The sequence below is a fragment of the Lacerta agilis genome, chromosome 1, assembly GCF_009819535.1.
Source record: "Lacerta agilis isolate rLacAgi1 chromosome 1, rLacAgi1.pri, whole genome shotgun sequence".
Classification (NCBI taxonomy): Eukaryota; Metazoa; Chordata; class Lepidosauria; order Squamata; family Lacertidae; genus Lacerta; species Lacerta agilis.
In genome coordinates, this window is record NC_046312.1 from 31,998,630 (window position 1) to 32,018,440 (window position 19,811).

Below are 19,811 nucleotides of genomic sequence, written 5' to 3' on the forward strand. Positions count from 1 at the left end.
ACAGTGATGCAATTGTATCAGCTTATTTTATTCAGTACATAGCTTCCTCTGCTTATGTATGTATTCTTGAAAACCTAAGAAAAAGTTTTAAAATACAAAAACTAAAAAAAGCTACCCAAAACTGTTTTACAAAGTATGTCTGCCAGCGGATTAAAGGATTTATTTAAAGTCTAAAATGGTAGAAATGTTACAGCAAATATTTATTTATTTCCCATAGATCCTGATAGCAACCATCACTCATCTCTTGCCCAGTACAGAAGCTTCTTCTTACGAACAGGACAAGAGGGTATGAATTATGCCATCTTTCTTAAGGGTATACCACTGGTCCCAACCATTTGTTTTCTTTGCAATAGAAAGTGGATTGTAGCCAGGGTTTTCAAGGGCTGTAGTTGAGAGAATGGAGTGGGATGGCCTATTGCTGGAGTTTTCTGCTCATGTATAGTGTGGATACCAACTCAATGAACTGACTGGTTCCTCCAAGAAACTATAAAACTTTTTTTGAGTGTTCAAAACATATACAGACTGCCACATAATGTATTGTGTTTTTCTTCTTTGTGTAGCAAAGTATTAGGTAGCCTTTAATCACTTGGCTGTGTTAGCAATAGGTGTACGTATTCCATTCAAAGTTAAAAGTGTTGTGCTGAACTCTCCTAACGGCACTCAAATAGATGATATTTTAGTGCGTTCATGCCATGTATATTTGGCATATATGTTCCCCCCCCAACACACAAAACAGTTGGGCATAATATACAAAGTACTGTGCTACTATTGAGCTACATTATTGCTGATACTAAATTAAGAAAGGAGGGAGAAAAACAGAGTAAGTAGATTTCTCTTCATGGTTAGCTGTAATATAGAAATCCTTCTGTTGCAGCTGGTGGTCTCTCTCCTTCTCTGTCTGTTGGACTGGATAATGGCATTGCCTTTAAAGACACTGTTGCAACCTGTTCACACTTCAGGATCTGAAAATGATAAAATGGAAAAATCTGTTCTCAATTGCATATATAAGGTACCTGCTGCTGCTCCCCCCCCCCCCCCCGCTCTCTTTCCCCTGCTTTGATTTATGGTGTGGGTGTGTTACTATTTATTTAATCTTTAAAGTTTTACTAACAAGGTGAGAAGAATAAAAGGGTTGGAAGAAACAAGCAGATTAACAATACAAAACAGATATGCAACTTCAGAAAGCTGTCACATATAACGACAATCCTTCCAAGTACCAAGCTCCTATGCCAGGAAGGGCATTGAATATGAAAAAGAGCAATTCAGATAAGCTGTAAAAGTTCCCTCAGTTGTCATAATCAGATGACCATGCCTTATGTAACTGCATATTGCAGCCTTGTTCCTCTCTTCATACAAGCCAGGAAAAAATCTAAACTGGGAAACTATGGTTAATGGCTCCCTAACAAACCATGATTTGTCATTGACTTCATATCCTTGTTTGTTTAGAAGCTGTTAAATATAGTATCCCACTTTGGACTTAATGGGAGATGGTAGTTAACTCAGACTTCCTGGCTTGTTCACTTACTTCCACAAAGGGAGGAGAGAAGTGGCTGTATGTGGGGTTCATATCTCTGTTTATGAAGAGCATTTTGAAAATCTATGCACATGCAATTGGGGTAGAATAATTGTCAGAACCTATAGTAGATATCACAATAGTGAAATGTCTGTCTAGTGTGTATTTTAAATTACATCTAATGGCAGACCTGTGAAACATCATAGTAAAAACAGAAATTTGGAGCATTTAAAAAGACCTCCATGGTCCCGTCTGGGTATTTAATTTGGCTTCCTAAGAATATTATAGGTTTATTATGGCCTTTCCTCCCATCCAGATGAAACTGATGACAGCTTTCCATGTTTGCTTTGTACTTCCAGCAAAGCATCACACACTAACTACTGTGTCCAGTCTGTTTATTTTTATTTCTTTTGTTTCTTTGCTTTCTTGATACTTTTATGTTAAACTTCATTTTTATTCTTAGGTCCTTCATGGGTGTGTTTATGGATCTCAGTGCTTTAGCAACCCCAAATATTTTCCTGTGAGCCTATCTGATCTGGCATCTTCTGATTATGATCCTTTTATGCATTTGGAAAGTTTGAAGGAGCCAGAGCCATTACATTCACCAGATTCAGAACGGTCTTCAAAACTCCAGCCAGTCACAGAAGGTCTGTTTGCCTTGATGAACACCTCCCTTTGACCAAATAATGTAGATTTCCGATACTGAAGTGTCTAAAGTGTGGATTTTATATTACATCTAATGCCATTATAATCTCTAGATAGTGCTAAATCAATGTGGAATAAATCAGTGTAATTTTGAGCAATTGCAACTCTGTTTACTAAAATACGTATATAAAAATCCATTTAATATGGGTCCTTTTACCCTCTGTGCAACATTGCAAACAACTAGCATTATGTATATTTTTTTTGTTTTAGAGGAATTATCTTAATCTTTTCCAAACAAACAGATACAGAATAGTTGAGTTACAATAAAAGCAATTTAATATAAAGTTGACATTTTGTTTTATATTCATAAAGAAATGTTTTTGTGAACCTTCATTGTTTCCTGAAGAGCTTTCCATGTTGGGAGTATTTTTTTTTCTCAGTAAACACACCACCTTGAAATAAAGGTTGCAAGAAGTTTTAAGCTGAATTTTTTTCTTTTAGCAAATATCAAATGGTCCTGGCGGACAGAAATTTGGAAAAGATAGGCTTTAATACTGATACCAAATATTCTGTGTAGTGTCATTCTCCTCCTGTATTAAGCTGTTCCCTTTAGGCTTCCTTAGTGGCATTAAGGACTAGATAAATGCAGAACCTTTTTGTAGCAGCTGTGTGCTAACAGCAGGTGATTTTGTGGTCTGTAGTGACTCCGTGCTGTTTTTTTTATGTGGAGAAAATGGCTAATCATTGTGCCCTTGTCTAAGGCATGCTTCATCATCTTCAAGTACTTTTTTGGCCAAAGAATTCTGAACACAGAGCTGTCCTCTAATAAGCTCAGTATTGGATTGAACAAATCTGATTTGAGAACTATTGGCAGGAGGAGCGGTAATTATTAAATTTACTGAAGAATGAAGCAAGGTACTGTAGTTGGCTTTTTGTCAAATGGCTGTGGTCTTATTAGCAAAGAGTAATCATCTGCAGGGTCAGAATGAAAGAAACATCGAAGGATTCATTCTGCCCTAATTACAGTTTCACCTATACATATTATGCAAAGCTAATATTTAAAGTATTTGCCAAAATTAACTTCCCCTACATGTTCCATTGCAAGTGTAGAGAATTGCAGTAGCTTTTTGTGCCTTTCTGCTTTTGTATACTGTAATAATGTGTAATTATGGGTTTGCAGCAAATGCTGTGTGATTTGTTTAATCTGGCAATTTGAAAAGACAACCTTGAATAGCTCCCCCCTCCCACTCTTTAAATGAATGTCTCATGCACAAAACCTTAGCATTGCTATCTTTCATTTGTACATTTCCCCACAGGACTAATGCTTCAGGTTTCTTGTTAAAGTCCTAAATTTATGTATGTGGTGTTGTTTTATATAAGTTAGTAACCTAACTTTTTCCATTTAAAATAATTTTCAAGGAAGTTGGGTCAGATTGAGCTACTGTTGCATGGATTTCTGTTCCATGGATTTTAGTGCTGGTTTAGCAGTATTAAATATTAAGGATGATATCCAACATTACTCATGCTCAGAGTGCACCCATTGAAATCAATGGACTTCTTACACAAGTCCATTGATTTCAGTAGGTCTCGTCTGAGTATGTCTGATATTAGATATCACCTAAGTATTTTTCACTATTCCCCAGCAATCTGTAGTTTCTGGAACTCTTAAGAGCGATTGAGAAAAGAAAGCTTTTTTTAAGTACTCAGGGGTAAAATCATGTCAGATAGCAAGACCCAACCCTAGATGTTAGGAGGCTCACAATGGATCCCTGGTTCTTAGTTTTCCCCTCTTTCTGCTCAGCCCTTTTCTCTCTCCTCCCCCCCCCTTATTTTTAGCTGCCTGATGTGACTGACCATTTTACTGGGTCCATCAGGGCATCAATTGTTGCAATTGCTGGACAACAGAAATGTATGATCCTGAAACACATCCTGGAAATGTGGCAATAGTGGCTAGGTACAGGGCTTTGAACCAGTTCAACACCCCAGATGTCCAATATATGTCTTGTTGACTATGTGATAGCCCAGTCCCAAGGCATCCAGTTGATGCAAGCCCACTGGGTTTTCCAACATTCAGTAATATGAAGAATACTTCATGAAAGAGAGAGATCCAGTCTCATTTCTCTTTTCAGTATAGCACTTCCTTGCCTGTAGAAGACTGAGCTTTGGTAGAGATTTCAGGCATATGGAAATGTAGTTTGGTGCATTTCAAATAAACTGAGGTACATTATAATATACTAAAGCTGAAGAATCCAGGGCAGTGGGCACCCTAGTTTGGATTTGTCATCACCTCCCTGTGCCTGTCTACTTTCCTTGATGCTTGGATGCTTGTATCTGTTTTATCTTATGCAGAAGTGTTTCAGGACAAAAGCTCTTGTAATGCAGAGTGCTTTGAGAGGCACTACTCTGAAATTTCAGCTACCCTGTTTTTCTACAAAACAGGCAAGTGGACATGGTCACAAATAGAAGGAAGAGCTTTAGTAGGTGTACTAAGTGAAGCATACTGTTGCTTCTTCCAGATGAGTATGCCTTGAAACCCAAGAATAACTGTTAAGAACTCGTTGAAACCCAGTAACAAATATATTGAATCCCATGGTGCAATAGACATGTGAAACTCTAGGAGTTAATATCAGCGAAAAGGATGGAACAGCAGCAGCAGAGCTGGTCCCACCATGAAACGTGCTGCCTCAAGCAGTAAATTTCAGCCACCCTTGAAAGGATAGCAGATTGTCAGTTACTAAACTGGCAAATACATTTCATTTGAATTGTCCTCCAGCTTCAGAGATGCACAAGCCTTCTTTAACAGAGAGGCTTGTGCACATCTGCTTTTGAGCCCTTGCTACCTTTTAATTACGTGAATAAGAACATACGTACTTTGCATCTGCCTGTAATTCTACCTGATAGTAAATCAAATCATACTACTCATGATACATGTATGGCAGAAGATTAATTAAGCAGTTTGAGTCTGCTGGTGGCTAATGGCAAAAATGTAACAGATTTCTACTCAGAAGGGGCACAGCAATCCAAACCCCTGATTCACAATATTGGTGTGGGTTAGATAAGATGGAGGTGTCAGTCCACCCAACCCTGTCCAGATCTGCCAGCCTCCATTGGAGGGGACGGGGTGTGGGGGACTTCACTGCTATTGAGGAAACCCCACCTGTGCAGAGTGCTCCAGTGCACCCAAATAAACAGCAAGCAGGAGCCACTTTGGAGGGGTGGGGCTGCAGCAACGGATCCTCTGCTCGTTGTGCTGCTGTGATGCTTTCTGGACAGCACAAATAGATGCAGGGAGCTGCTCCATTAAGTCTCTAAACTGGATGGGCCTTATCCCCAAGAAAATGGGCATAGAACTGAATTCTAAGTGTAGGGTTATGCTGTTTTTACCCTCCTGTTTGCTTTTAATGGGTGCCTTTCAGTATTGCTTTCTGGAATTTTGTGCGTGTTTCTGCTGTGTATGTTGGGATTGTCTTTTTTGAGTGTGATCGGTTGTTTTTAATGTTACATAAAATGTAATATTTTATAACTTTAAATTATAAAAATTATAAAAATTAAATAGCCAGCACTGAGGAAGACTCCTGACACCTTTATTTTCATCATATATTAATGGGCTTTAAGCACTTTTAAAATCCAGAAGTTATAGAAACTTATTATGACTGATGCCAGTCATACGTAGGCATAGCTGTCAACCCTCCCTGCTGTTTCCCAATGCTATAATAAGGGAATTTCCCGCAAAAAAGGGAAAGGTTGACAGCTATGCATAAGAGTAAATAGTATGAATAGCACTATGCCAGTGGAGATGTGGTGAGAAGACTGAGTGAGCAATGAAGCACTGTGGGGAAAAGAGGGTTGGGTGACTGAGCTATCTCTGAGTCACTGTCAACCAGAGTCTCGGAGATAGTTACTCCCTTGGTTTTTAACATTTAGCCCTTAACAGTGTTTGCTGTCTCTCTCTGAGCTGCACCCTTTTTTATAATCAGTGGGCGACATCTGAAGAACAGAGATTTTCAGGAACCACCCCAAGTACATTGTTTCCATTGATTGAAACCTGCGTTGAAATTGGAAAAGAAAAGGATCATAGAATTGGCTTGACAGTTGTGCCTTTCTATCATCCAAGGGAGGTTTTGGTCTTACCACCTTATAATAGGTTGACCTCAGGATATATATGGACAGAGAGGAGTCTCCTGAGGAAGGGATGAAGATAGCGACTTGCCTGGTTGTTGTTGTTTTTATGAAGACAACCACTTAATCCAATTCTGAATAAACTTGTATACTCAATTGAAAAGTAAAAATCAGAAGGACTCATGAAGCTGTCATGCGTTGACAATATGCACAAACTACACAAATAAAGCAAGAAACCTTGTTGCAATTTGCCACTGGTAGTTTGTGGAAATTATCATTGGAGAAAACCAACAAGAGGTCTGCTATTAGAATAAGTATGGGCAGCACTTTTCAAGGCACCATGCATTTGGATTCAAGGGTTCAAAAAGCTGTTTGTGAAAGCTATAAATGTACCATTAGTATAATCTCTGTGTTATAGTTAATTATTAAATTCAAATAACTTACATCAGGGTAGGCAACATGTGGCGCTCCAGCTGTTTTTGACTACAACTCCCATCAACCTCAGCCAGGGGTGATGGGAGTTGTAATCCATAGATTCTGGAGAGCATCAGATTGGTTACCCCTGCTTAAATGTTTGACAAATGTCTAAATTAAAATTTCAAAAAAGTGGGAATTGCTTGGCATAACCTTATCTGAATCCATAGGAGCACATGCAGAGCAGCTGAAGATATGCATGCAGTGCTCCTTCAGCAGTATTAAAATCCTGTGAATCAGCTGTTTGTCAGGGACAAGAGCCGAATCCAGGTCCCACTCCTCCTCCTGAACTCTCTGCACACAGTCTCAGCTGTTTTATTTGTGTGCAGAATCTTTTCGGGAGGATTCCCCAACTCTCTGGAAGTGATTAGCAGGCATGCTGGGGGCTACCGTAAGGAAAAGAGGCATCATTCTTTGGTACAGCTCCAGCTGAGAGCCTCCTTCCCTCTAGCTAACAACCATCATTTCTGAGGCCATCAGAGGGAAAGGAAGAAGCCTCTCTGTTGTTCTTAGATTATTCTCTATGGCCTGTTGGATTACTGTGTGTCTTGTAGATGGGAAGGGCTCTGGATAACAGAAAGTCAGTTAATCTAAACACTGGCTAAGAAAGTGCTGTTGAAATTCCAAAATCTTTCCATTCATTAGAATAAAGTTACACAGACTGAGACATCAGAACATTCCTGGAGGGAGATGGAGCCAGGGTTGGATGACCTAGGTGCCAAAAACAATATTGGTACGTAGGCATGGCAGAATGGTTCAGAGTTAGATGGGTAAAAGGGTGATCACTGGGAGGTCTTTAGTAGAAGCATCGCCTGGTGGGTTCTTCTGTAAATTATATGGAAGCATAATGTTCCTGCTTTTGTGTATAAAGTGAATTATCCTGCTACGTATAGGAAACTAATTCTCTTTTCTCCATCTCTTTGGGAGGGCTTTTCCCTGAAGGGCAACATATAAAGTCCTTAAACAATAAAATAATAGAATAATAGATTTTGGTCTCTGTATAAATAACATTGTTTTCATCACATCAGCAGTTGAATAATCATTTAGATGCATTCCTTGTGGTGATCTAAACTGGCTTTGTATGGAAACTTTGGGAAATGGTCTGGTGCCATTAAAAGTAGGGGGTCTTCTGCAAGTGGATTGTACTAGCAGAGTGATATTCTGAATTCTAGAGGGGTAGCTCTGTGTTAGAGCATTGCAGGAAAACATGTCTTGTGGCTCCTTAAAGATTGCTCAATTTATTATGGCATAAGACTTCATGGGAAAGAGTTCACTTCATCATATGTTTGAAATGTTATCCTGAGTTGCTGGGGGTGCAAGTAAAAGCAACAGCAGGTATCAGGGCAGCGCTGCAGGGCCTGCACTTATTGGTGCCAAGCAGGCACACCAGTCAAGCCCATCGGGTGCACCTGCACTGCCCCAACCTCACTGCCACTCTGCCCCACCCCTCACTGTCCTGGTATGTGGCAGTGGTGCTGCTGCCAGGAGGCTGCTGCCACTCTGCCTTACCACACCACCCATTCCTGAGCCAGAAGGAAAGGAAATGTAGAGAGAACAGATGGTGATAATTATGCTATTAACCGTGACCATTCACAAAGTTGTGTTGTCATAACACAAACATCCTGACAATTGAAATTGGCTCTGGTGAGAGACCAGCTGCCATTTGGCGCTTCATTTCCTTGAACTGTTTCTATTCCAATCAACCATTATAAGAACAGCTATGTAACTTTAAGAATTGGAGCATGAATTTTCTCTTTCTCTCCATTCCATTCTCTTTTTGTGTTGTGCATTTTCAGTTGTAATCCTTGAGCAGAGACTGAGTATGGTATTTAGTAAAGTTTAGGCACTTCTGAAATGATAAATAATAACAGCATCATTGACATAACACTGCCTGTTTTGCATTTATTGTTTGGCACAGAAATCCTAAGACTGGATCGTCGAAGTGCTTCTTCTTTGTTCCTGTTGCTTGAGAGCGCACATGATCCCTAGGGGAATGTGTTTTTCACTGTGAATGTTCTCTGGTTTCACGCAGGTCACCTCAGAACTCCTCGGACTTAAATGTTTCCTTTTGTGTGTAACCAGCATTTTAATTTTTTTTATCTATATAACTTAATCTATTGCCCTTTGTTTTGCAGTAAAATCTCACATACAACAAGGACTGATCTCTGTGGCGGCTCGCACTGTGATCACTCATTTGGTAAACCATTTAGGCCATTATCCCATGAGTGGGGGACCTGCTATGCTCACGAGTCAAGTGTGTGAAAACAACGACAATCCTTACAGTGAAAGCCTTGAACTTTCTCCTGAGCTCTTTGAGAATCCCAATCTGCAGTTCTTTGTGTTAAACAGAACAACTTTAGTTTCCTGTATACAAATCCGAGCAGAAGAAAACATGCCTGGAGGCGGTTTGTCTGCTGGGCTTGCATCAGCTAATTCAAATGTTAGAATTATAGTGCGTGATCTCTCTGGCAAATATTCCTGGGATTCTGCCATTCTGTATGGACCTCCGCCTCTTTGTGGTTTATCTGAACCAACTTCTTTTGTCCTCTCACTACCCCATCAAGAGAAGCCAGAAGATGTGTCAGAACCTACTGTGTATGTAGAAGAAGTATGCGTAAAGGATGGAATTGCACTCCAGGTAAAAAAAAGATGTAGAGAGACTGTACCAACATGGGACACAATTAGGGACGAAGAGGATGTCCTTGATGAGCTCTTGCAGTATATAGGAATCACTAGCCCGGAGTGCTTACAGAGGACAGGTGTATCGCTCAATGTTCCTGCTCTTCAACCTCTGTGTGTTTCAGAGAAGCAGGAACATGATGTAATTAATGCAATCCTTAAGCAACATACGGAAGAGAGAGATTTTGTTGAAAAGCACTTCAATGACTTAAATATGAAGGCTATGGAGCAGGATGAGCCAACTCCGCAGAAGCCCTCTTCATCATTTTACTATTGCAGATTGCTTCTTAGTATTCTGGGAATGAATTCTTGGGATAAAAGGTAAAAAGATAACATTGTTCACTGTTAAAGAATAGCTGCTCTTTCGTTTGTACTGTTCAGAACTGAAGTTGACGTTGTTGTTTTTAAAAAGTATTTTATTAGAGATTTCTTGATTTTGAAGTTGACGTTATAAGAGAAACGTGGTAGCTGCTGAAAAGAGCATCAGCACATTTGTCCTCCTCAACTAATACAGAGCATCACTTCCCTGACCCACCGACTTTTCCCATGCAGATGAGCAAGGGTAGCGTAAATCAAAGACAGAACATGTTTTGTATTATGAGAGGTTACCTTGGGGCGGGGGCTGCTGGGCGGAGAAGGAGATACAGGACTGCCTTTTTTTAAAGTAGCCTGATATCTCCCATAATGTCTTAAGAAGAAAACAGGAATGCATTGCAGGATGAGACCAAAGTCCTATCTATTCTGGCATCTTGTTTCACACAGTAGTCAACTGTTCTGGGCATGAGGACCTTCTCCTGCTGTTGTTCTCCAGCAACTGCTGCCTCTGATTCTGGACGGAGCATAATAGCCGTCATGCCTAGTAGCCACTGATAGCATTATCCTCCATTAATTTATTTAATCTCCTTTTAAAGGTATCTTAAGTTGTGACCATCACCACTGTTGTCGCATTAAAATTTAACTGTGTTTTGTCTTGTCAAAGGGCAGCTTATAATTGCTTTTAGTGTTATTAAATGTTCTGACAATGCTTAATTTAGTTAAGTGTTCTGATAAACTTGCAACAGACTGGCAGAAAATCATTTTCATCCCTCCCTATAGACAACAGAGGAAGGAAGATCATTTTGCTTTTTGTGTTGCACTGATTCCCCCCTCACAGAGTTTCGTTAGGATTTATATAGAGGACTGCCCTTCTTTGTTCTTAGTCTGAACTCCTATATGGCACCTTTAACACCTTTTTTCTTAGTCAAGGCTGATCGTTTTTTCAAAGTTTGGGTCAGCAGTTTGTTTTTATGGACATTATTTTTAAGGAGGGGTTATGTGTAAGCTTCTAGGACAATATGTAAAATCATGGCATAAGAAAATTTTGCAGACTATTCCTTGAAATATTATGCAGATATCACACAGCAGACAAACAAAAAACAGCAATTTCTTCTGTTTGATTTATAGTAATCTTGACTGTGAATCAAGAGCTAATAAAGCAAACATTTTAAAGCATTTTTCCATTTACAATTATTTACTTCTGCATAGGTTCCAAAATGAAAGGGTATTAATACAGTTAGCAGATACTTAATTAACCCATCTATTATGGACAATATTTCCCTGGGGGAATCATCAGTATATGAACAAAAATCTAGAAATCTCAATTTAAAAACATACTGTTTTTTATGAGAGAGTGTGGGCTAAAATTTCTGCAGCAGATCCACTTCTTTTCCTTTTCCTTTTCCTTGATATGTTATTTTTGTCAAAGCAGACTATTCTCTTTTGTTGGCACTGTTCTTAGGAGTCTTCCGCTCACAGGTTTTATGAGCCGTGCCAGAAGTACAAATAGTAAGTGGAAGATAGCTATTTTACAGTAACATCATTAGGCTTTTAAAATTCTATAGCTAATCTGGGGGAACCTCTCGGCTTTGCTTACTCTGTTATATTGCAGCCTACAGTTCAATGTTTTTTGTTGTGTTTTTTGGCTGGCATGGAAGTACCTTTTTATCACTAAGCAGTTATCGCCTGGCCTACTAAAGAGCAGGTTTTATGTGCTCCAAAGGGAGTCCTGTTCAACCCTCCAGATTAAATGGGAAAAGGGGGGATGAAGTGGGGATTATGTTCAAGTCACTAACAAGGATGCAGAAGACCACCTGGGATAAAAAAATAACTATATGTATATATTATTTTTAAAAGATCTATTCATCTTTGATATGGAAAAAGTCTTACAAAAGGCAAGAAAACGGTAGGAGATTGCATGAATGGAATTGAAAATGCCTTGTGCTGTCCTATATCTGTCATTGCACAGGCAATGAAAACATTTGTTATATTTCCTTATCTAGGAGAAGCTTTCATCTTCTGAAAAAAAATGAAAAGCTGCTTCGAGAACTTAGAAATTTGGATTCAAGACAATGGCAAGTTACCTGCTAAGAACCCTTTTTAATCTGTGTTAAATCATCTCATTGTTGAAAATGTTTTTCTAGCTAATGGTTTCTACTTCAGCATGTGTTTCAAGAAATGGTGTTTGTGATCAGGGTGCGAATTCTATCAATTTCCATTTAAATCAGGATTTACTGTTAAATAATTGCCTTTAGGATTGAGGTGCCAATGCCTCTAGCACTGTAGTTAATTTTAATTCAACTCAGTTTATTGGTGGTCTAAGCCATAAAGCTGTAAAAAGAGTTAAAAGTAGTTAATTTCCTAGCTGTGGAATAAAGTCATTGCTTAAGCCATCTTGCTTTAAAGGGAATGGAGCTGACTGCACTTGAAGTATTCCAGGAAGTGAGGGAAGAACTATTTCCCTCAAGACTGAATAATTCCTTTGGAGGGCTGTTGCTCAAATTAAGGAGTACTGAAAGTTTTTATTTCATTTTAAGAGTCTACTTTTATTGAACAATTTACCAATAAACAAAACAGGTAGCATTTCAGCATATTGCCTGCTCATATCTTCAATGATAATTACTATGCATGGGGAATTGCTACTGATATTTGTGTGCTCATATCTGCCAACTAGATTCATGGAAGGGTAAGAGCAGGCTTCCTCAAACTCAGCCCTCCAGATGTTTTGAGACTACAGTTCCTATCATTCCTGACCACTGATCCTGCCAGCTAGGGATCATGGGAGTTGTAGGCCAAAAACATCTGGAGGGCCGAGTTTGAGAAAGCCTGGGTAAGAGTAAGATCAGAGAGTTCTTAACTTTCTCAGCATTTTCCTTATACCTCTGTTACCGTCTAATTTGTCTATTACATACGAACCATTATTCTGAGCCATGAACTTAAATGCCGTATTTCTCTTTGTATAAGAAGCCCCCATGTATAAGACGACCCCTGTTTTTTAAACCCAAAATTAAGAAATTAAGTTGTTTAGCTTTTCGGGGGTGGAGGAGGTCACTTCTGCCAATCGCTCACCCGCCTGCCTGCCACTGCCAATCGCTTGCCACAGCCACTGCCGATCCCACACCTCGCCGCAGCCGCCAATTGTCTCTCCAATCGCCACCACCAACAGCCCTCCCGCCCACTTGCCACAGCCGCCAGTCTTTGCCCGCCTCGCCACAGCCGCCAATCGCCTGCCCATTTGCCATAGCCAATCATCAGCAGGCCTTGCCGCAGCCACCAATCACCCGTCCAATCACCGCTGCCAATCTCTTGCTTGCTGCTGCCATTAATCACACTCCCCCCCTGCATTCACTATCCATGTATAAGACAACACCCAATTTTTTCCTTTTTTTTTTTAGCAAAAAGCATCTTCTTATACACGGGAAAATGCGGTACATTTAATGTGAGTGTTCAGCTTTACGAACTTGGCAAAAAAAAATGAAAGGGGGCATGCATCCAGGAGGAAATACTTTAACAGTCCCACCCACCATTGAATCCAGTGTGTTTTGACTAATAAGCATACCTTCAATGAAAAAAGGAAGTGATAAGTGTAAAAATATTAGAAGAAAAAGTATTTAAGATATAATAGCACTGCTTTTTCGCAGTTATCGCCCCATTTCTGTTTGCATATCTCATTCTTTAGTGACTTCAGAGTACATTCTTATGTAATTGCAGTCCTGTGTCTTACAGCCGAGAGACGCACAAAATCGCAGTATTTTATGTTGCTGAGGGACAAGAGGATAAACACTCCATCCTTACTAATACTGGAGGAAGCCAAGCCTACGAGGATTTTGTAGCAGGCCTTGGTTGGGAGGTACCTTTTTATTGTTCCTTGTATTAATTCAGGTTGACTTTATGTTACCATTGTAATAGTAGCTACTGAGCAATTCATCCAAAGACTGGTGAGAAAGAACTCTTGTGTCCTTGCAGGCTAGAACATTTGTTTGGATGGTGGGATGAGAGAAATTGGGGATAGGAGAAAGTTGGTTTCACAAACATTCTAACAATCTCTCAGAAATATGCTGTAACTTCCAGCAATTATGTCTGTGAAATCTGCCAGTTCATGTCCAGTGGTAGGAAGATAGTATCTGATTGGCATACTGGTCCTGATTGTTCAGAGTCTAGGACCAAAATATCATGTAATTGTAGGAGAAAATCTGCTCCATCTTACTGCACGAATGCTGCAATTCATATATCTTACCATTATCCCTAGATAGGGTAACAAGAGGATAGCTGAAGGGTAGCTATCCTCCAGCTGGGATCTCTGGCTCCTAGAAGTGCTAGTGCAACCTGAGGTGGCACACTGCATGCCATGAACAAAAGAGCCAGCAGGGCAAAAGCCAGAGACTTGAAAGCAGCCATTAGAACACTAATTATGTGTATGTTGATGTGGCGATGGAAATAACTGCAGAGGAGATTAGACCAAAGCAAAGTCCTCTTCAGTACTCTAGGGTTACAGTGTTCCCCCACCCCGATGTTTCCATCAAGTTCCTCAAAGCTTAATAGTTTTAACCATCCAAGTTCTCAGATAGTTAAACTGAAACCTTATTTACTGGCCAAATGAATCCTGGAAGAACTAGATACAGGGTGATGGTGTATTTGAAGGTTTGCCAGAATTATACAGACTCTGTAATCAGGAGCATGGCTAGGAACATGCCTTAGGATAGAGAAAAAGAGTAAACAAATCAATGATGCAAAAACCCAATGCAGTGGCCATGCAAGAGCTGCCTGATTGTCCAAGATGTGTCCCCTGCTCTTTGTGGCAAAATCCGCATCCCACACAGATCCCATCTACACAGGTTGAAACACAATGTGTATCTGCACCATATATACATTAAGTGTTTGGGCCTAACCAAGAGTGCTATGTCAGTGCATGCTGGGGGAAATCAAGGCCTCTTACCCAGGCATGCAATTTGCATTTGGTGCCTTGTAAAGAGTCCACCAACAGAACCATAAAAATTACGTGGCAAGTCTTCAACTAGTAGCATGCCTGCTGAACAAATATTAGGTTCAATACTAGTCAATGGCTCCCAAGGAATTCTTCTTCCCATCTCTTCTTTTTCTGTGTAGATGTCCAGTATCAAAAGAAGAGATATTCTTTTTCCTTTGGAATGAGCTGACGGCATGCCCTGTTGTGGGAACATGCAGATGATCCTTTCATTGGCCTCTTAGGTCTTGTCTTCTCGGCAAATGGGACAGATTAAACCATCAGGCTGGCCTCATGCCATCTATTTTCTGTCTCTATACATGTGTTAATGGTGCAAATAGGAATAATCATTTGGCACCATAGAATTCACATTTAAAACATGCCATAGAAATGATTCTGATAGTGTTTCCACAACTTTGCCATCCTCCTTCCTAAAACCTCTTTCCTCTAGGCTCTGAAATTGAAAGTACTCATGTGTCAAGTATGTTGGGGTGCTCTCGTGCTTGTATAGAGTTAGTTGGCTTTCTATTTATTTCTGGTTAATTAGGATCCTTTGGTACTTCAACTCAGTAAAGTGGTAACAATGGATCAGTTCACTTCCGAGTGCTTTATATGCTTTTCAGAGAGGCACGTGTGGGACTTGATATTAAGCTTTTTCTAATGTGATGATTATTTCTGTGCTTTTTAGGTGAACCTCACAAACCATTGTGGTTTTATGGGAGGATTGCAAAAAAACAAAAGCACTGGATTGACCACTCCATATTTTGCTACCTCTACTGTGGAAGTAATGTTTCATGTATCAACTAGAATGCCTTCTGATTCAGATGACTCCTTAACAAAAAAGGTAGGTGTTTTGAAATTACCTTATCTTTTAGGTTGATAATAAGACCAGGGAATAAAGAACAAATAATTTCTTCGAGGGTTCGAGATCTTATTGTGGCTTTTGGCTGTTCATACCGAAGCTACCAACATGAGTCTGACCAAACTACAGGAAGCAGTGGAAGACAGGAGTGCCTGGTGTGCTCTGGTCCATGGGGTCACAAAGAGTCGGACACGACTAAACGACTAAACAACAACAACCTGTTGGCAAATCAACTCTGCCACATTTCATCACAGTCAATACAGTATCTTGGTGCTTCTAGATAAGAAGTATGCTAGTCTGATATAAATTTAAAGGATGCTTCCTATCATAAAGGAGCTTTGGTTCAAAGATCCTACATGTTTCAGCTGATCCTTTCAATAAGAGAGGGCCCTGTAGTGCATTGTAGCTATTACACTGAAAGGATGTCCTTTCTTTCTATCTTGAGCATACGTACATGAATTTATTCTTTCACACATGAATTACTAATGTGTGTGTGAGAGAGAGGGGTGTGTGTGTGTGTGTGTGTGTGTGTATGTATGTATGTATACACACACACCACACACACACACACACACACTCTTCCATATATATTGGAAGACAAAAGAAGGAAGTATGAATATTGCTGCCTGCCCTATTTGCCACCACAATGACTTACAGAGTTCTAAATCACATGGGGAGTCTACACATATGCAGAGCAGGCTTCCTGCTTCAGATCCCAGCCCCAATATATGGAGGGTGGCAGTGCTGAATGGTGGCAATGCAAAGGAGGGGGAGTGTCCTGCAAGCACAGCCCCACTCCTCAATTCATGAGATTCTAGGATAGGGCTACACTTAAGTTCAACCATCTCAGTGATCTACTGTGGCCCATCTAAAGATCTCACTCAGCTATTTGCGTGTCGAGACCCTGTGGCCGCCCCCTCAAGGATGAAATAAAACACAGGGACACAGGATATAAGGTTAATGTTATTGGGCAAAATTTGGCCACAACTTTATTGGTTACAGAATGTGAGCGGTATTGGCTTAGGCATTGAGTGGACCTGACTATATCTGACTCCTGCCCGCAGAGCAGGGAGTCACGTAAGGGTAAACCACTGGTAGGGGGAGCTCCATCAATTCAGACCAACTCAAGCTCCCCCTGGGTTCCCAAGGGGTCGCAGCATGGCCCTAGCCTCGCCCTAGGCTTTGGACAAGATCCACACCCCTGGATTCCTTTAACGGAATACCCTTAAGCTTGGAGGGGCAGGCGATGGCCAGGCCTCCCCTCCCCCATCATAAGGTCACCCAATGCCTAACCGCCACAAGAGCCCAAAAGGCTCGGCTCGCACCTCTCTTTAAAGGTGGGTCCCGGCCACGCCCCCCAGCCGTCTGATTGGCCGGCTGATTGCTGACACGGCCGGGAGTCCTCCGGGCGGCAAGGGACAAAGTCCCCCGCCCACCCGGAAGTGAGATTGCAGCCACGCGGTCCACCGCAACTCCTCCCCACTGGTAAGTGGAGCGGATTTGTCATAGTGATAGGGAATATGCACAAAGGACAAGGTTGGGTCTTAATCAACTCAGACTTTATCATACACACAGTTTTTATTCTGTAAACCACCATGTGATCCTCAGATGAAGGGTGGTATAGAAATGTACTAGACCTCCCTTCATCCGAGGAGCATGGGGCAGTTTGCAGTATAAAAACATAGAGATACATAGCATAATAACAAACAGAAGCATTAACCTCCCCCCATTCTGAATTGAATTTCCATGAGGAATAATTGTAGTCCCCTATGTCAATCATGGATAGGATTCAGCAAGTTACTTATACCTGTCAGCTGAGGGAGTCATATGCTAAGTTGGTCAGTATAACCTGCTTGAAGCTACATATGTTTAAAGGTATGAAAGAGAACTGTTTCCAGACTATCCACCCATTTCTTTATCTACCTCCAAGGTATCATAAAACTGGAAAATCCAGGGTATATAGAAATTGATGTCCCACAAAGTAGTCAGAGGATGCACCCTTCATCCTTAACATCTAATATGTAACGTGAAACATTTAAATATATAGGTATGCAATAATTAAATGTGTTTGCAGCCAACCTCTATGATCAGCAAGTACTGTACCGGCTATTTTCAAACCTCCCTAAGAATAAACTGCTCTGCACCATTGGTATTTTTTTTCTCGTTTAAATTTAATAAATTCCACATTAGTGGTAATAAGTTGAGACCTTGAACATTTGCCCTATTACAAATGAACAATTGGCTATCATTAGACTGTGCCCCCTCTATTCTGTACATATATCTTCAGATGTGCTAATCCATTCAGCAGACACATTAATGAGCATTGGTTGAAGTGTAATATTGGAGGTAAGTGAGGCCAGTTGACCTCAGCGTGGAGTTTAATACTTGTAATTGAATTAGATCGTCAACAGTTAGTGTAGAGAAATAGCTATGCCTCTGGCTAGCTTCAATTATTGATGACTCTTCATTTTATGTTCATCCTGTAAATAATTTTCTGTATTATTATTTTTTAATAGACTTCATTCTTTAAAAAAAAATTCATTGGTATCCTGAAAACTTGTGCCACACTGCTAAATATTTTTAAACTGTTCAAGATGACCTTCTCCAAGCTAGGCAACACTTCATAAAGTGCATTCAGGCCTTGGTTGGCATTAAGATATGAAACACTAAACCATGGTTTAACCTTACAAGAACAAGCCTCAGTGTGCTGTATGTTTGCACCATCTTCCTCTAGCATAGCCATTAGATGATTTTACATTTGTGGGTTTCAAAATGACCTCTGTTCAACATGTCATCCAAACCCTAAGCTGTGGTTAACCTTCACTATGGTTAGTTGGAACAATGGCTTGAAATTGGCTTGTTTCAACTAATCATAGTTAAGTTTAACCAGTTTGTCAAGGGTCAGTCTAACACCGAAGAGAAAACTTACAAACCCTTTCAAACACTTCTGCCAGAGAAGGGGGAAGCATACAAGCCTGAGGCTCACTGTGGCTCTTTTTTATAATCCAGACCAGTCCTGTGCATCTTCTGTTCTGCAACACTTCGTAAATGGACTACCATAAATGAAACCAAGCTTTTAGTTTTGGCCCCTTTTTCCCATGTACTAGATGTTCATGTAGGTTATTTTCCACATTTTGGAGCTAAGTTGTAGACAGTGGCCTATGACTGTGTGTAGGTCATAGCTTCTACTTGTAGCTAGCAATTCTGAACTGGGGGGGAAATTAATTCTTAATGAAATAAATGGGACTTAATCAAAGGCATAAGTTCTATTAATTTCAGTATAACATTGATTTCAGTGCACTCTAGGTTATGCGCTTAGATTTTTACTGCCTGCAAAATCCATCCATATTTTTAATAAATAACATAGATATAAAAGCATTCTTGCTTCCATATTTGTTTTTTTTTAAACATTTTCAATCAAACTTTTCCTTAAAATAGTAATAATAAAGTAGTATCTAGTGAGCTTCATCTTTGAATAAGGATGGAGTTGTCTTTCTCCCCTTCCCTCCATTTTTCTTTCATTTTGTGGAGCAGCCATCACAGATCTAACACCACAGGCCGGGTTTTCGTATATCATCTCGTACATGATACTCTCCTGAGAAAATTATTGTGTCAAGGCTGAGCCATAAGTAGTGGTCTGAGATGAGCCATGAACCAGGAGAAAGGAATTCATAGTTAAATGTTGAAGTCAGAAGATAGGACTCGAAGAACAAGACAGGATCAAAAAAACAACCAAAGAATACAGAACCCATCAAATACCTGTACATTGTTATTTATTCAAGGTTTAACTGGAGCAAGAAACTTATCTTTCCTGCTTTCTTTTCCATGAGGATCCAGTGGCCATACTGGGTGGGCAAACTAGTTCTATAGTTCACTGCGTATGTAGATGCTCCAACCTGTGGTTTAGTGGCTCATCACACGAGGCAGCCCAAAACCATAAGACTGTTCACCTCAGTCATATCAGCTCTAATTTAGGACCATGGGTGTGTTTGCTGCCTAGCCATCCAAGCCCGTAATCCTTTCTATCCACTCCAAATTCCTTACACAAGGTTATGAAAGCATAGCTTCATTTCTGAAGCTGGAGCCTTTTTCACTGCTCACACCGCTAAAGATGAGCTAACAGAGCTGCATAAGCAATATCTTGTTTCCAAGCTGCATGGATAAAACTTACTCAGGTACAGTCAAATGCTGTCTCTTAAGAGGACTCTGTGATTGAATGCATATTTCAGGTTTTAGAGACT

General features: G+C 40.3%; 1 protein-coding gene across 20 annotated transcripts in view; it reads left to right on the forward strand.

Annotated features, from left to right (window-relative positions):
- RALGAPA1 (Ral GTPase activating protein catalytic subunit alpha 1) overlaps positions 1-19,811 on the forward strand; it is a 120,966-nt gene that overhangs the window by 70,425 nt on the left and 30,730 nt on the right. For 11 of the 20 annotated variants that reach the window (XM_033143335.1, XM_033143391.1, XM_033143353.1 and 8 more), the window contains 7 exons: positions 218-286; positions 875-1,009; positions 1,977-2,160; positions 8,887-9,751; positions 11,749-11,820; positions 13,457-13,595; positions 15,397-15,552. In XM_033143335.1, the coding sequence (XP_032999226.1) occupies positions 218-286; positions 875-1,009; positions 1,977-2,160; positions 8,887-9,751; positions 11,749-11,820; positions 13,457-13,595; positions 15,397-15,552 (1,620 nt within the window). The remainder of the gene's footprint in view (positions 1-217; positions 287-874; positions 1,010-1,976; positions 2,161-8,886; positions 9,752-11,748; positions 11,821-13,456; positions 13,596-15,396; positions 15,553-19,811) is intronic. The other 9 variants (XM_033143345.1, XM_033143380.1, XM_033143364.1 and 6 more) reach the window with 1 other exon arrangement.